The sequence below is a fragment of the Pelophylax lessonae genome (genome assembly GCF_965119305.1).
Source record: "Pelophylax lessonae genome assembly, chromosome: 10".
Classification (NCBI taxonomy): Eukaryota; Metazoa; Chordata; class Amphibia; order Anura; family Ranidae; genus Pelophylax; species Pelophylax lessonae.
The window spans coordinates 99624884-99642998 of NC_138777.1; the positions used below are offsets into that span (position 1 = coordinate 99624884).

Genomic DNA, 18115 nt, shown 5'->3' on the forward strand with positions numbered 1-18115 from the left:
ATGTTTTTACCAATGCAAACTATTTTTTTCTTTTTTGTAAGGAAATACCGTTTTTCTTCTTTATTCATCCGCACTTCCGGGTCCTGCTGCCTATAGGCGATTACGTCACTTGGCGATTCGCAAGGGCTCCTGGGATAGCGGCATCATGCATCCCAGCAGCCCTTGCGAATCACCTAGTGACGAAATCTCACGTTATTTCCAGACTGGCACCAGCTGTTCTTAGGGTTGTATTGCATTCAGTCCATGCTCCGCCCCGCCTCCTCTCAGTGAGCTCTACGAAATGTAATGCTTTCAGTCCCCGCTCACTGAGAGGAGGCGGGGCGGAGCGCGGACTGAATGCAATACATCTCTGAGAACAGCTGGTGCCGGTACCGGTCTGTAAATACCGCAAGATTTCGTCACTAGGCGCAGCATTGTTTGGATGAATTGTGATTACACTTATGAGATAGTGGCGTGCTTGCAGCAATAAGTTTCATTTTGGCTGCTCGTAGGATTATATTAATTACATTTATAAATGTACCTTGGGAGAGAAGGGGTTAAACAAATGAACATTAGAAGTAGTACTTCTTACAGGAAATCAATAATAAAAAAAAAAGTCATATTTCCTTACAGAGAGATCCACATCACCCAGCCGTTTCTTCTCCTGCTCAATAATGGATTCCAGAACTTTGTAATATAGCACCTCTGCCAGCCTGAAGTATTTCTTTGCAATGTCTGGAAAATATTTGAACACAAGTCACTATGGTGCAGTAATTCTGTACATGGTAACAAAATATAAGTGCTTCAACTAGTTTTTTCACAAATCCCCAAACGTTGTGCTCTTTGTGTCTCCCAACTCCGGCAGAAATTTTTTTTAGGGAATTTATTTATATGTGAAAAATAGCATTTTTATTAACTTTACTCCCCAATACATTTATTAATGCAATTTCACACCCAAATGTCTCTAAATATATAGTAGCTGTACCAGTTAGGACCCATTAATACTCTTCCTACATTACATTACATTAACAGTTTCTACAACACGCCTCCGCACCTTAAATGTCGATGCTTGCCTCAAATTAATTTACGCGTTGGAAACAGGCAGATGACCTTGTGGCAAGCACCAATATTTGTCATGTAGAGGTGCACTGAGATTGAAGTGTCCATAAGGAGTCCCCTCCCTGCTACAGCAGGTGTCACACAGACAGCTCAGTGGCTGAGGAGTTGATTGCTGGGTGGGCAGAGCCTGGCAGGGATTTCAGAGACACTTGTTCCCCATCACGTCCTCTCTCTCTTTGTGACTGACAGCAGGCAGATTTCATAGCCAATAGACAGCTTGCTATTGGCTAAAGAATCTATCCACTGCTTACTGTCAGTCGCAAAGGAGAAAGCAGAAATCACTGGTTGTTCAAGCCTGCAAAGACAACTGTGTCCTTGAAAACCAGCAACAAATGAGGGGGTAGCGGTTGCTACACAGTGTACAGAGACAGGCATTGCACCTGTCTCTGTACACCACTTTTGAGTCAGTCTTAATTATCTCCAGAGTGGAGATACAAAGTGGAGGTGATTGTGTTTGAATCTGCTGCACAGCCAAAGCACCACTTTGTAAAAGTAGCACTATGAAGAACAACCTGAATCTGTTGTACAATTTCGTAGGACTACCAAACCTGGCAGCAGAGCTTACGTGAACCTGAATCTGAACTTTTTAAATAGCCATATCACTAGGAAAAGTGGTGCAAATGCTTTACTGAATCCCCCCCATCGTTTCTATTGTATTAATTCTTTGCATTCAATGAAACTCATGATGTGGCTCCAAAAAGCATTGTTTATTATTGGTTTTCACAATAGCACACCCAACCAGCTATTGCCAGTAAAGCCAATAGGCATTTTTTCTTTCCAATTTTCACCATTTTATGCTCCCCTGTGTTACTCAATACTGATGCCAGCTAAAATACAACTAAACTCCAACTGTTTTAAAAGACACGAATAAGCACAGCTTTGAAAATCCTAATATAATGTTAAATGCATTTTTCAATGCTGGCAGTTTAAGCAACTGAATATGACTTGGTATCAGTATTTCACGGTCTGTACAGCAGAGCTCACTAAGGGGGTGGGAGAAGCAGCACAAGAAACCAATAAGGTTAGCTGCAGTGCGAGTAGCATGTTGACAGAAGGAAAGCACAGCGTAGCAGTGAGGTGTGCCCATCAGTGTGCTGCTTTTCTTTTCACTGTCCTGTCACAGGGTTGATCTGGGGATGATACCTGTTAGTAGAAGTAATACTGCAATGGAGAAGAATCAGGTCTCCTCCCCTGCTAGACAGGGGTGTGCTGTGTGGCAGAGTTGTGTAAATCTCCAGGTTGGATGGACAAAAATACAAATTGTTTGGTAGATGAAACAGCCCTCATACATGCATTTCATCTGTTTGTTTTGCGGTTTGCCTGGAGGTTTAACTGTAAATCTAGTGTATTTACTGTATCATAAAATAATGTGTCAAAAATCTATACATCTATAGTGAAAGTACATTGTGAGTGCAAAATTGGTTTTATTATCTTAATAAATCTGAAATTCTACTGCAACAGGTCACTGTGCTCTTCCTCCTTTCTCCTCTTTAACACTCTTTAACACTCATTAAGTACAAATCCAGCAAAAAACAAAAATCAACAGAGAAAACACATAAATAAAGTATATTTAGATACATTTTTTTAAAAATCAGCAATCTTCCCAAGATTATATTGCATAGACTGTATACTAGACGGGGCTCCGATTCTATCAATCAAATCCTGCAATGTATAGTATAATTTTATTTCCATGTAGCACATGTAGAGGAAATCATTTGATCTGTGCCAAGTCTTCCTTATAATCCACAAGATATCTGGGTAATTCTTTAGGGAACTTCCAAATTCCTTTCCTTTGAGGCTACAAATGCCCAGTCTGTCTTCTTTCTAATCTAAACAATTTCATTTGGATAGAATTACTTGAAAGGAGGTAAAGCATGTGTATATTGATTTGCTCCATAATCTAAAGACAAGAGGAGGTTTCCTTAAGTCAATTTAATTGATTAACTGCAGACTCCAAAGCTAGAAATCCCCACCAAAACCTGTCAGAGGTCATGGCACATGACTTGAATTGCGAATGCTTGGATGCAACGACAAAGTAATTATTCAACATCAATTTTATATATTTTTTTTCATAGTTTATATGTTTTACAATGTTTTAATTATATAAAATCTTTTACCCCCTTCATTACCAGGCCATTTTTTGCACTGAGCTACTTTAACTGGTAATTACGTGGACATGCTATGCTTAACCTAAACAAAATTGGTTTTATTTTTTCATACAAATAAAGCTTTCTTTTGATGGTATTTGATCACCACTGAGTTTTTTTTTATTACAATATAAATGAAAAAAAGACTGAAAATTTAGAAAAAATAGGATTTTTGTACTCACCGTAAAATCCTTCATTGACAGACAAAGCTCCATATTCTTCATCGTAGGGTTATGTTGCCCTCTACAGGAGTAGGACTAGGCAGACAACACAAAAGCTTGGTTATGCCCTGTGGGCCCTCCTCAGCTGGCATAACCCCTCTCTCTGCTTAGAGATACTCCGTTTTGTAACAAGCAGTAACAGAAGCATAAAAACTCCTTAGAAGGGTGGGTGCTGTGTTGGTCAATTAACTCAGAGAAAAGGATTTTAAGGTACACAAAAATCCTATTTTCTCTTCTGTTCATTGACAGACAGCTCCATATTCTTCACCATAGGGATGTCCCAAAGCAGTGCTGAACATGAGGGGTGGGAATAACAAACCCAAGGCTAAACACAAGTCAATCCAGGTAATAGTAGCTCAACTAGAACAGGAGCCCAACCTGAAATACACCCTCAAGAGGGAGAAAACAACTTAGCAGCCAAAGGAGGCAACCGCAGATGCCAAAACATCCATGTTGTAAAACTTCGAAAAAGTACGCACCGACGACCAAGTGGCTGCCATGCACACCTGCGCCACTGGCGCCTGATGGCAGAAGGCCCAAGGAGCATTAAGTGCCTGAGTAGAATGTGTCATCACAGGGAAAGGGGGGAACCTGACCCGTAAGTGAATACGGTGGGTCACCGCCTGTCTAATTCATCTGGAAAAGGTAGCAGAGGAAGCAGGAATCCCCATCCGCGGCCCATCCGTAATCACAAAGAGTGAGTCTGACCCCCCGAAGGGGCTCAGTGGTTGACAAATAGCTCGAACATCATCCAGAGTATAAAAGGCAATTACCCTGGGATGGGCCAGCCTGGGACACAAGGATGGCAGCACAATGTCCTAATTTAAATGGAAAAGAGACAACCCTTGGGAGGAACGACGGCCGTAGTCAAAGGAACAACATATCCCAGTGAGCCACCAGATAGAGAGAACGACAAGACAAAGCCGCCAACTCTGACACCCTGCGAGCAGAGGTGATAGCCACCAAAAAAGCCACCTTTTGTGAGAGCGTAAGGAAAGGGATCCCCTGTATGTTTTCAAAGGGAGATTTTGAAAAACCGACAGAACCAGGTTAAAATCCCATGGTGACAGAGGGGAAAGTCCAGGTAGAGTAAAATGATTAACCCCCTGAAGGTATGTACGCCCCAATGAATGGGAAACCAAAGGTCTTTAGAAAAAAAAGACTGCTGAGGCAGACACTTGGCCTTTCACTGTGCTGAAGGCCAGTTCCTTATTCAACCCCTTAAAGAAAGACCAGAATCTGAGCCACCAAAATGGAATGAGGATGGACTCCGTGAACCGGACACAAGGAAATGTTCGTCTTCCACATCCGATGATAAAGCTTTCGAGATGTAGTAGATTTCCTTGCCTTTAGCATGGTTGGAATCACCGAGCCAGACAAGCCCCTGTCCTTCAGCACCTGGCTCTCAACAGCTAGGCCGTCAAAGCCAGCGACTGTAAAACAGGATGGAAGATCGGCCCTTGAGACAACAGATCATCCCTAAGAGGAAGCCCCCAGGGGATGTTGGCAACCAGTCGCACCAGGTCGGCGTACCAAGACTGGCAAGGCCAGTCCAGAGCCACCAGAATGACCGGAATCCCTTTGTCCATTGACCCTGTGTAGAAGTCGCAGAAGAAGCTGGAGCAAAGGAAGGCGTAAATCAGATGTACTGGCTCCATGGAGCCACCAGAGCATCCGTGGTGCCTGCCAGAGGATCTTGCGACCTGGCCACGAACCACAGCACCTTTCCATGGAGCCAAGACGCCAACAGAGCCACCTCGGGGTGCCCCACCGCAGACATAGCTGATGAAACATGTCTGGATGAAGGGACCATTTCCCCTGGTCCAACTCCTGACAGCTGAGGTAATCTGCCTGCCAATTTTCCATGCCGGAAAAGTGCATGGTGGAGAGGGCAAGAACGATCTGCCCACCAGAGAATTCCGGACACCTCAAGGGCTGCTAACACACTCCTTGTGCCCCCCCCCCTGGTGATTCACAAAGCCAAGGCTGTGGCGTTGTCTGACTGAATCCGCACTGGGAGCTCCAGGAGCCGCTCCGCCTAATGATCCTGACTGCTCAAAGTTCCAAGACATGGATGGGCAATCTAGACTCTTCCAGCGACCAATAACCCTAGGTCGAGTTCAGCCCCAGGACCCCTTCCCAACCGGACAGGCTGGCATCTGTCCTCACCACTGTCCAGTACAAGGGGAGAAAGGGCTTGCCCTGTAGCAAGGTTGGGGAGAGCAGTCACCAGACCAGAGAACTCTTTGTCGCCCGACTCAGACAAATCACATTGTCCAGTGACTTGGGACACTTGTCCCATTTGACCAGAATCTTGTTTGTAGGAGTCTCATGTAGAACTGCCTCAAAGGTGGACACCATCAGGCCCCAACACTCGCATACATGCCTGAAGGCAAGCCACTTGTGGGCCAACAGTTGAATCACAGAATGCAACTTCTGCAACTTTCCCAGAGGAAGGAACACTCTGGCTATAGTTGAATCCTTAGTCAGTCAGCCCAAAATAAACCAATCTCCTGGTAAGAACCAGGGCAAACTTCTAAAATTCAGAAGCCACCCAATCTCCCGCAAAGTCTGAAAAGTAATTTCCACATCGGCCTTCAGAGCCAACGGAGACTCTGCTCGCAAGAGGAGGTCCTCCAGGTATCCCAGCACAGCAATCCCCCGCTGACGCAGCAACGCGAAGACTGGGGCCAACACTTTCGTGAGGAACAGAGGAGTGAAGGCTAGACCAAAGGGTAACGCCACAAACTGATAGTGCTCCATCTCAGAATGAAGCAGAGGAAACAATGATGCCGGGTGCAAATAGGAATGTCCAGGTAGGCATCCCTGACGTCTAAAGAAGCAAGGGAACCCCCCAGGATGCAGGAACGCCACCACCATCCAAAAAGACGTGCGGAGCTACAGTCTGCACGCGCTCACTGGCCAGGGTGAGGGGGCCACTGGAACTGCAATAGTTCAGCCCTTCGCTCAGCCCGGCAGTTGCTAGAAGATCTCCAGAGGAAAAAAATAGGATCCAAAAACAAACAGCAAAAAAATAGACAAACAAAAAAAAAGAAACACTGAGTATCTCTAAGTAGAGAGGGGGGTTTGCCAGCTGAGGACAGCCCACAGGGCGTAGCCAAACTTTTGTGTTGTCTGCCTAGTCCTACTCCTGTGGAGGGCAGCACAACCCTATGGTGAAGAATATGGAGCTGTATCTGTCAATGAACGGAAGAGAAAAAAAATGTTTTACTTTCAGTTACAAAACATATCTAATAAAAAACATTTAAAAATCGAATTTCTTCAAAAATTTTGGCTAAAATATATTCTGCTACATGTCTTTGGCAAATAAAAAATAAAAATACCAATAAGTGTATATTGACTGGTTTGCAAGAAAGTTATAGCATCTACAAACTATGGTATATATACTGGATTTTTGTTTTTAAACGAATAAAGGCGGCGATCAGATACTTGCGGCAGACAATCTAACACTAACAGACGCTGGGAGATACTGACTAATTGGCAATGACATATTCAGTGACATTAGTACAGTGATCAGTGATAATATTATACACTGTCACTGTACTAATGACACTGGCTGGGAAGGGGTTAACATCCAGGGCAAGCAAGGGGTTAAATATGTGCCTAACTATGTGTAATATGTGTAAAGTGTACTGCTTTTATAATATATATATATATATATATATATATATATATATATATATATATATATATGTCTCTCATCCTGCAAAGCACCACACTTTGTGAGGTATTACCATGAACATTAGAGTGAGAGCAATAATTCTAGTGCTAGATCTCCTCTGTAGGACCCCTTTCACACGGGCGCCTCCGTGTAGCGGTTTCCGCTTGCTCAGCAGGGGATCATTCCACTGATTCTCGCTGAGCAAGTGGATGAAAGGTCCGTGCCCTCTCTGCTGTGCAGAGTGAACAAGGACACAGATCCACCTCTATGGGGAAATCAGATTGAAATGGACTGCCTATCCATTTCCATCCGATCCGATGGACGGATGGAAATAGGACCACCATCCATCTGTTTTTTTTGCGGGCAGGATTGGATCAGATGGCGGCGGGTCCTCTGACATCCGCCGCTCCATAGAGGAGACTGGTGGGTCTGATCAGGTCCACCTGAAAAACTGACAGGCGGACCTGATCGGACAGCCCGTGTGAAAGGACCCTTACTCTAAACAGGTAACCTGTAAAGGTGTTTAAAGCATTACCTATGGAGAGTTTTAAGTACCGTAGTTTGTCACCATTCCACGAGCATGAGCAATTTTAAAACGTGAAATGTTACATAGTTAGTCTGGCTGAAAAAAAGAAACCATCTAGTGCAACCAAAATAAAAAACAATATGTTAGGTATTTATTTACTTGGCGTAACAAAAAAATGAGGGTATATATTGTTTTTTTTTTTTTTTTCGTTTTTAAATTAAAACATGTTACATTCCAAAAAAAAATGTGTTTGCAAAGCCGATGCGCAAATACAGTGTGACATAAAATTTTATTCCCTATGGTCTCCGCTAAAAAAAATGTATATTGTTTGGGGGTTATAAGTAATGCAAAAAAATACTGATTTCAACGTATTAACAAAAAGTGCCAGAAAATGCCTGGTCTAAAAGTGGTTCAAGCTGAATTTCAGATATAGCATTTACACACAATTACATTGACCCTGCTTGGACCAATGCATATATCATATCTGTGGCATCCCTCTAGAAGCTGGAAATCACTGTAATAGACACTGCTACCCCAGTTATCTGTACTAGCTTTCATGTCCCGTGCCGCTGAGGCTGCCATGCTGCATTCTGAGCACAGGAGGTTGGCGGCTTAGCACAGGCCCCACTCAGAAAATGCTTTGCATTTTCACTAGGAATGCAAACCATTTTCTGATTGGATGAGGTGGCAAATGTGACATTATTGTCCACCTCTTCACCTCATCCAATCATTAGATGATTTGCAATCACTGAGAAAATGCACAGCATTTTCTGCATGGCGCCTGTGCCAAGCGGCCGAATTCCTGCGATCAGAATGCTGCAAGGCTGCCACTCAGCATGGGACCCAGAAGCAAGTGGAGATCACTGGGGTAGCAGTGTCTACTATATTGGTTTCCAGGTTCTAGAGGGATCTGGTTTCCAGCTTCTAGAGGGATCCCACAGGTATGATATGTGCATCGTTACATTAGTCCAAGCTCAACCAATGTCACTAAAAAAAATACCATACCTGGAAATCTTTTTAAAAATGGTAATTTCAATGTATGCATTATTTTTATGGCTTTAAAGTTGATTTATGCTTTGTTGGATGTTTACTCTCACTTAGGAGACTGATTTTTATTTTTTATGGAAGAATTTTTGTAAATATTTTTTTTTATAATGCAGATTTGCTCTTCATTGCCTTACTAAAAGACAATATTTAGGGGTACATTTATAAAAGGGTAATATTGTCTTTATTAGAGATGCACCGAAATTTCGGCGGTCAAAACATACCAGCCAAAAATGGTGCAGATAATGGTGCCTGAAAACGCAGCAATTTTACAGCGATTTTACCACGATTTTACTGTGCTTATGGTGTGTTTTCATAGGTCGTGTGACTCAAAACCCACTTTAGAAAAAAAATGTAATATCATGTTATTAAGGCTTGAACAAACTCACAGATACAGATTTAGCCAATCTGGGCGGTCTGAGGAGGCCTGTAATTCTGCACAGTGCTCTGGACATGGACAGTCTGAAGAGGAGGTCTGTAATGCATTTCACACAGTGCCCTGGATGGTGGTCTGAAAAGGCCTGTAATGCTGCACAGTGCTCTGGACAGTAGTCTGAGGAGGCCTGTAATGCTGAACAATGCTCTGGATGGGGGTCTGAGATGCCTGTAATGCTATACAGTGCTCTGGACTGTGGTCTGAGAAGGCATGTAAAGCTGCACAGTGCTCTGGATGGTGGTCTGAGGGGAGGCCTGTAATGCACAGATCTCTGGGATGGTGGTATCAAGTCTGAGGGATGGCCTATAATGCACAGTGCTCTGGATGCGGGTGGTCAGAGAAGACTTGTAATGCACACACACAGTGCTCTGGACGGACAGTGGTCTGAGGGGAGGCTTGTAATTGTAATGTACACACTCACAGGGCACTCTGCTCTGGAGTGGGACTCTCGTCCAGAGGCCTGTAATGCACATTGCTGCTCTGGATGGTCGTCTGAGAACTCGGAGGCCCTGTAATGCTGGGCTGCACAGTCTGCTAAGCGAAGCATGCTACGGACTCGAGTCACTTGCTTGCTGGGAGCGGACGCAGGAGTTCAGTGGAAACCGGAAGTTCATGAGGGTAAACGTCCCTGCCTCACAATTTTGTTTAGTTTTCGAAACGTAATTGACCTTGTCATAATTTTCCTCAGTGTACAAAAATGTGGTGTACTTTTCACTTTCGTCACTGTAAAAAGGCTGCTGATGAAAATGTTAACGAAAATGTTTTCGTTGATGAAAACACTTCTTCCTGTCACATGACATTCCTACAGGCCACATGGCGGTACGCGTCCCCTTTCTAAAAAAAAATTCTGTACACTGCAGGACATGGCTGTCTCCACATTACACTTTGACAATTAATAAACCATAAATTCAAAACAGTTTTACTGCACACTCTGCAGGCCATTCAAATAGCATGTACCTGTGCTACGGAAGCGATCGTGTCATTAAGATGCTGCCTAATACGGTGCCTTACGAAAGTATTCACCCCTCTTGTTTTTCGTTTTTTTTGCTATGTTGCATTACAGCGTGGAATTAAAATTGATTTTTTTTTTGGGGGGGGGGGCTTTGTACTATATGATGTACACAACATGCCTTTGACTTTGAAGGTGCAAAATACTTCTGCAAAGTACTGTATTAATAAGGAAAGGATATCAAAATTTTTATGGGGTGTAAATTGTAATACAACTCTGGTCTCACTACTGGTTTGCTGAGGGAAAAGGGGGAAATAGAACTGTGATCTGTTGTTAGACATTTTCCTATTTCTGGCATTCTCTTTTTTCCCATCCTGCAGAATGGATGTCCACCAGGTGCAAATACCGTATGCCTGTCATAAGAATGTCTGCATTTAGACAAACAGCATGTAAACAATATGGCAAACCTTTGCAGTACTGAGTCTCTCCTCCATCAGACACAGCATGTTCACAAAACACGTCAAACATATCTTTCACACATTTTGATATCATCTGTGAGGGGTTCCTAGAGCAGGATCTGTAAAAACAAAAAACAAAAAATGAATTAATTTAAATACATTCAGAGTTGCCCCTTTCACAAACGGGGCCTATTTAAAGACTTGCATATTCTGAGCTGCCTGTATACGGCAGCACTGTAGCTTAGTGGTTAGCACTTCTGCCTTGCAGTCCTAGAGGGTTCTCTGGTTTCCTCCTACGCTCCAGAGGCATGCTGGTAAGTTGACTTCCTCCTATCTAAAACTGGCCTTTATTTGTGTATGTATGCAATGAGGTAGGGGACCTTAGATTGCTGCTGCATAAAAGGTTGACGTTACTTAACCACTTCCTTCCCATAAGATGTACCTGCAGCTACAGGCAACCCCCCCCCCCCCCCCGCGGTGCCACTCTGGGCTCTCCTGTGTGATCAGGGAGCCTGGGGCTAAAGCAGAGGCCATCTCCAATCACCTCTAAGGTATTAGGAACCGGAAGTGACCTGTGTTTTTCCAAGCATTTACTAGCTGGTACAAGCATCGGATCTGCCCGATCTTGGTCTGATCTGATGCAGTTAAGAGCAGAGGAGACATATGGGGTCTGATAGACCCCCCATGTCTCAGTAAAGATGACCGGTCACTTATGACTGTTGTCACAAGGGATGTGTACATAATAAATATGTAAAGAGTCAGTGTAAAAAAATGGATTTTTGACTTACCGTAAACTCGTTTTCTCTGAAGTTCATTGACAGACACAGTTCCATATTCTTCTTAACCATTGGGTTATGCTGCCTGCTACAGGAGTAGGACACTAGTCAGGAAAAAAATGTTACCACGCCTATGGGGCAGTCCCTGCAGGCAAACACCCACTCACTCTGCTATAGGATTTAGTTTTGTTGCAAGCAGTGTCAGAAGTAAAAAACCCAACCCACTCAGAAATAGAGGGGTGGGTTTGCGTCTGTCAATGAACTCCAGAGAAAAGGATTTTACGGTAAGTCAAAAATCCAGTTTTCTCTATCGCTCATTGACAGACACAGCTCCATATTCTTCTTAACCATTGGGACGTCCCAAAGTAGTATTTGCATGATGGGTGGGAAAACAACGCAGAGAGAAAACGCAATTCCCCAAAGGCTAAACTTAGCCAATTAGGTAACATATAGCTCAACCAGGAAACAACTGGAGCTCACCTAGGAACAACATACACCCTCAAAGAGAAAAAAATGCTCTTTTAAACAGCAGCCTGCAAAACCTTGCTGCCAAAAAGAAGCATCCGAGGATGCCAACACATCTACTTAGTAGAATTTAGTGAAGGTGTGCACAGATGACCAGGTTGCCACTTTGCAAACATGCATTACTGACGCCTGATGGCGAAAGGCCCAAGAGGCACTCAGCACCTTAGCAGAATGCACCTTCACAGGGTAAAGTGGAACCTGACCCTTAATTGAATAAGCCTGTACCACAGTTTGCCTGATCTATGTGGATATGGTCGCAGCAGACGCAGCCAATCCCTTCCGAGGTCCTTCCATGAGGACAAAAAGAGAGTCTGATTTCCTGAAAGACTCAGTAACCGCCAGGCAAACCCTAATTGCCCGAACCACAGCCAAAGAATGCAAGGGACTTCCTTGGGATGCTTGGGCTTAGGACAGAGTGAAGGCAGTACAATATCTTCATTCAATGAAAATCAGAAACCACCTTAGGAAGAAACGACTGATTAGGTCGAAGTACCACCTAATCTCTGTGGACCACCAGAGAAGGAGAACAGCAAGACAGCACCACCAATTCAGACACTCTGTGGGCAGAGGTAATAGCCACTAAAAAGGCTACCTTCTGTGACAGTGTAAGCAGAGGAATCTCCCTAAGTTTTCAAAGGGAGGTTTTTGAAGAATAGACAGTACCAAGTTAAGATCCTATGAAGGTAACGGGGACCGTATCAGAGGAGCCACACGACAAACTCCCTGGATAAAATATCCTAGCCACTGAAAAGGAGCGTGGATGCACCTTAATCAATTCACAGCATGAGATGTAGGGTTCCCACGTACAATGATAAATCTTCCTGGAGGTCGATTTTCTTAGCCTTTAACAGTGTAGGAATCACTGAGTCAGAAAGGCCCCTATCCTTCAATACTTGGCATTCAACAGCCATACCATTATAGCCAGCGGCTGTAAAGCAGGATGGAAGATCGGCCCTTGAGACAACAGATCTTCCCTGAGAGGAAGTCTCCAAGAAGCATCGGCAACCAACCTTACCAGATCTACATACCAAGACCGGCGAGGCCAGTCTGATGCCACCAGAACGACCGGAATCCCTTCCACCTCTATTCAGCGCAGAAGCCTCGGCAGAAGTTTCAGCAGAGGAAATGCATAATAGATCTGCCGATGCTGACCGCAAGGAGTCACCAGTGCGTCTGTGGCGTCAGCCAGAGGATCCCGAGACCTGGCTACAAACCTCTGTACCTTCTTGTTGAACTGAGAAACTAACAGGTCTACATCGGGTGTCCCCCTGATCCAACACCTAACGACTCAAGTAATCCACCTGCCAGTTCTCCACTCCAGTGCCCCCTTGATGACTCACGTAAACATGGCATTGTCTGATTGAATCCGAACTGGACAACTCTGCAGACGATTTGCCCAGTGACTCAAGCAAAGCTTTATCGGTCTGAGTTCCAGATTATTGATCGGAAGTCTGGACTCTTTCAGAGTCCAGGTCCCCTGGACACATAGCTTTCCAAGTACTCCCCCTCCCCAGCCGGAGAGGCAGGCATCCATAAATACCATGACCAACACAATGGAAGGAAGGACTTGCCAAGGAACAGAGCCACCACAGAAGAGCACTTCTTGCGTTTTGACTTAACCGAATCAGATTGGATCCTTGTTCCACTTGACAAGAATACCCCTTTGCCAAGGTCTCGTGTGGAACTGAGCAAACTGAACCGCCCGAAGGTAGACACCATCAGGCCTAGAGTTCGCATGCAAGTCAACAATGAAGACAGAGTGCTGGATAGCAGCAACCGATACAATCTGTTCATCCACCCCAACAACAATCGGGTGGGCGCCACTCCAGACAGACTAACTCTCCACTCGGGGTGGGGGTGCTAACGACCAAGAGGCACGCTGCAACTCAGGCCGAACCAGGTCGTGTGCATCCCGGCAAGGTGTTTCACTTGCGGGCCAGCCCCCATCCATTGGGGCTCTGTTGTGGCGAGGCCTAGCATGGGGCTATAACCTGCACATGCTCGAAGACTGGGAGACCTTAAGGAACTAGGAACATAACTAGCTAAAAAATTTAAAATTTAACAAAGGTTCCCTTTAAAATAAAAAAAACAAGCTAAGACCGAAGTCCCAGCTGGGAACTAGGTCCTACTCCTAAACTAGGCAGAAACAAACTGAATCCTATAGCAGAGTGAGTGGGTGTATGCCTGCAGGGACTGCTCCATAGGCATGGTAAAGTTTTTTCCTGCCTAGTGTCCTACTCCTGTAGTGAGCTGCATAACCCAATGGTTAAGAATAATATGGAGCTGCATCTGTCAATGAACGATAGAGAAATAAAAAAATTCAAATTAAATAAATATTAATAATAAAAATTTTAAGCACCTCCATCCTTCTGTGCTTGCGAATGCACGCGTCGGTCCCACACGCATAAGTAAATGGCAATTCTAGCCCCAGACCTCCTGTCTAACTCTAAACTGGTAAACTGTAAAGGCATTTAAAGCGTCCCTACAGATTTTTAGCTACCGCAGTTTGCCGCCGTTCCACTGGCGTACGCAATTTTAAAGCCTGACATATTAGGTATCCATTTAATCGGCGTAACATCTTTTATATTGTACAAAACATGGGTATTATATTGGGTTTGTGTGTACTAAAATTCCCAAAAGTGTATTTTTTTTAAAGAAAATTCACGTTTAAAAATAGAGTCATCTTCAGGAACATGTCACGTTTTACCCGATTTTAAGATGGAACCAGTAACATTTTCTCAGTGCTGCAGCCCCCGCCCGCTGCCCCCCCTCCCTGTGGCAGCAGTAAGGTGAGAAGTTCAATATACTAGCTGCCACCATCGTCCGGCTCGAGAAACGTGGCCTATAAACTCGAATACGCAGGTGTGAAAATGCTCCTCGAGCAGTGACTGCAGTCACACTACAGGTATGCTCTTAGCCGTGGGCATCAGCTGTCTACATCCAATAGCCGGCAGTGTTGATTTGTTCATCCACACTGTTAGAAGAGAAATCAAGTGATTTTTCTTGTTCAGCCTGTTGTGCTGAATGAGAGATTTATGTGTCTATAGCCAGCTTCACATCACATGCTCCGTCTAAATTGTTCAAATGTGTGACCATAGATAGGGACAAGCTTGCTTTGGGCACAAATTTCTTTTTGTCGCAAACATATCCTCTTTAGCATATTTACTATAGCTTTACTAGAAATAAAACATGACAAAGGGTAGTCCACACACACATTGCTAGCAATATGGTGCAACTGTAGATTTCTTTGATAAATGGATCAAAGCACCAGCCCAACATTCCTGGGATAAAAGCATATCATATTCTTAGATGATAATGTTCTGTTTATGGGAAAGGTAAAAGGCACAGAGACATACGTACAGAACAGGGAATAAGATACCTCATCATCTGGAGAAGCCTCTCGCTCGGAGCAGGTTTTAGTCCTGATAGGATGGCAAACAAGCGGCTGACACTGTATGTGGCACTGGACACAGGCGTGATGTACGGATTGTTTTCTTTAATGTATTTTAAGGAGGTGAGCGGCGTGGAAATCCGGAGCGACTTCATCTGCATTAAAGTGAAAATATTTGTGATAAGATGGCACATTGATGCTGATAAATTTGTAACATATATAATTGTCACATTATCAGTAATCCTTTTTTCCAGGACTTTGACCTATGCTAGTGTCTTCCAAAGCAACTTTGTTTTCTCTGAAGCAGGAATAGCCAATGCACTGGTTGTAACAGAAAGTCAAAGCCTTTTCTTGCTGTAAAAGAAAACCAAATTCGCCCATGGGAAATTCAGTATGTACTGCCCGCTCCCTGACAGCTACCAAGTAAACACTTGACTGATTTTAGTTAGCACTTAAACACTGCAAGGAGTTGTAAAGGCAGAAGGTTTTTTATTTTAATGCATTCTATGCATTAAGATTAAAATTATTCTGTGTGCAGCAGCCCCCCTCGGCCCCACTAACACTTGTCTGAGGTCCCTCTCTGTCCAGTGATATCCACGAGTGTCTCAGCCACGCGAGATTCTCCCTCCTGATTGGCTGAGACACAGCAGCAGCGCCATTGGCTGCTGTTGCTGTCAATCGTAGTCAGCTAGACAATCAGAAGAGAGAGGGGGCGAGGGCAGGCTGGAGCTCTGTATCTGAATGGATACACGGAGCTGTGGCTCGGCTCGGGTACCCCCATAGCAAGCTGCTTGCTGTGGGGGCACTGAACAGAAGGTAGGGGCCATGATCACAGAAAAGGAAACGAGAAGAGGAGGATCCGGGCTGCTCTGTGAAAATCCACTGCAACAGAGCAGGTAAATATAACAGGTTTGTTACTTTTATAGGAAAAAAAACAAGACTTTACAATCACACAATCTGGTTCACGCTGATGCGGACTTAAAATCACATGATTTCAAAGCCGCATGTCAGTGTGACTTCAGGTTCGACTTGTGTGTGACTTCATGCACAGATGTCTATGCAAGTCGCACCTAAAAATAGCCAAAGTAGTGCAGGAACTACTTTTTCAAATGGGTGCAGCAACGCAAAGTCTGCGTCGCACCAATTTGATCAGTTCCATTGCCAACAATAGGGTGAGACTTGTCATGCGATTTGACATGTCAAATCACAACACAAGTCGCACTGGTGTGAATGGGGCTAAGGCTGCGCACACACTAGTGCGAATTGGATGCGGGTTTCCCTGCATCCAATTCGCATGACAGGAGATTGTGCCCAGTTCATCCATCTCCAGAGCAGTTGCAGAGCGAATTGCAGAGGAGTCCTGTGTGCCTTTCGCTCAGTTTCAGGTCCGAATCCAGACATAAATCCGGGTTTGATTCATCCCTAAAACAGAGAACAGGGATGCACCGGACCCCTGCTGTCAGCCATATCCGTCTGCAGTGTGAGCCCACTCAAGCTGAACTGAGGCTACATACAGCATACCGCACTGTGTTCCAGGTGTGAGCCGAGACTCCCGGTCTCATATTTGGAACACAATAGAGTCTGTCTGAGCAGTGCTCAGACATTCATAGAAAGCAATGTATTCTATCAATGAATACAAAGTCAGAGGCTGTGGCATCATCAGCCTGCCAATCATACTCAGCCAATCAGAGGAAGCTTTGTATTCATTGATAGAATAAATTGTTTTCTCTGAATAGCAATTATTATAAAGGATTTATATATATAATTTATATATATATTAACAGTGGATCACTTTTGAGTCAAGCAGTGAGAAGGAGATATGTCACCTCCTGACTATTTTAACCCCGTAAATGTCACACCACTGCAATGCAACTGTGTGTATTACACATGGTTGTGGCACCTCCCCAAAAACCTACTGAAATAGGTCACTTTTAGTGCCAGTACCTCCTGTCAAACACAACATGCTGTTTCAATTTTGTGTACAGCCCTGAGCCGCCCTGCATGCCGCCCTATAGGAAGGCAGTTAAACCATGACACAAACCCCCTTTTTTTTACCACCCCTTAGCCACCTGTGTAAACGAGACCTAAATGTCTAAAAAAAAAAAATGTAACCAATGGCTACTGGACACCCTGCCAAATGCTATCTTTTCATTAATCATATTTTTCTAGTTTCTGGTTTTTATAGTATTTGTAGTATTTCCAACCTGCAGAAATATATCTCTTATATTCACTACACACGTAGTCACTTAAAGTGTATTTGTTTGGTAAGTGCCAAAGAAATACCCGTTGATTTTTCTTGAAATCTTGTGAACTTTTAACTCGCTGTGCTCTCTATCTATGTACAAGGAGGGGCTTTGGAGGGGGGTGATGAGGAGAGGTCTGTATTATTTTTAACTGATTAGAAATGGAGTAGGCAGGGCTGACACCACATGTGTTGTCACGTCAAAGGGGAAGGTAGGAGCACACTATATTTCTGGCATATCAATAAGTCCGCATTTTCTGCACGTTCAAAGGGTAAAACATGGGAAATGTGCATACATTTCAGAGACATACTAAATATGTTTTTTTTTTTTTTTTAGTTTGCCTTGACATACTAATGGTGTACGCGATGGTTCCTGTAAAATGTTATGTACAGTAAGCATTTTTCAGCACTGCACATCATACTAGTGTTGCGGTGTGAACAGGGCACACAGAAAATACCCTAGCAGTGACCTGCACTGATCCATTGCAGAAAATGCAGATCACCGCAGTATATGGAAAGAGCCAACACACATAAGAAAAACTGCCACTTAGTCCACTTTTGCGACCCAGCATTCCTGCTTGTGCAGTGCACACATACTGTATAAAGGGCCTTTTAGATTG

General features: G+C 44.0%; 1 protein-coding gene across 1 annotated transcript in view; it reads right to left on the bottom strand.

The window, feature by feature from the left end:
- The window catches only part of RBL2 (RB transcriptional corepressor like 2), a 172251-nt gene that overhangs the window by 38012 nt on the left and 116124 nt on the right, over positions 1-18115 (bottom strand). The window contains exons 9-11 of the mRNA XM_082270915.1: positions 15242-15408; positions 10571-10680; positions 611-714 (exon numbers count right to left, since the gene is read on the bottom strand). Of these exons, the coding sequence (XP_082127041.1) occupies positions 611-714; positions 10571-10680; positions 15242-15408 (381 nt within the window). The remainder of the gene's footprint in view (positions 1-610; positions 715-10570; positions 10681-15241; positions 15409-18115) is intronic.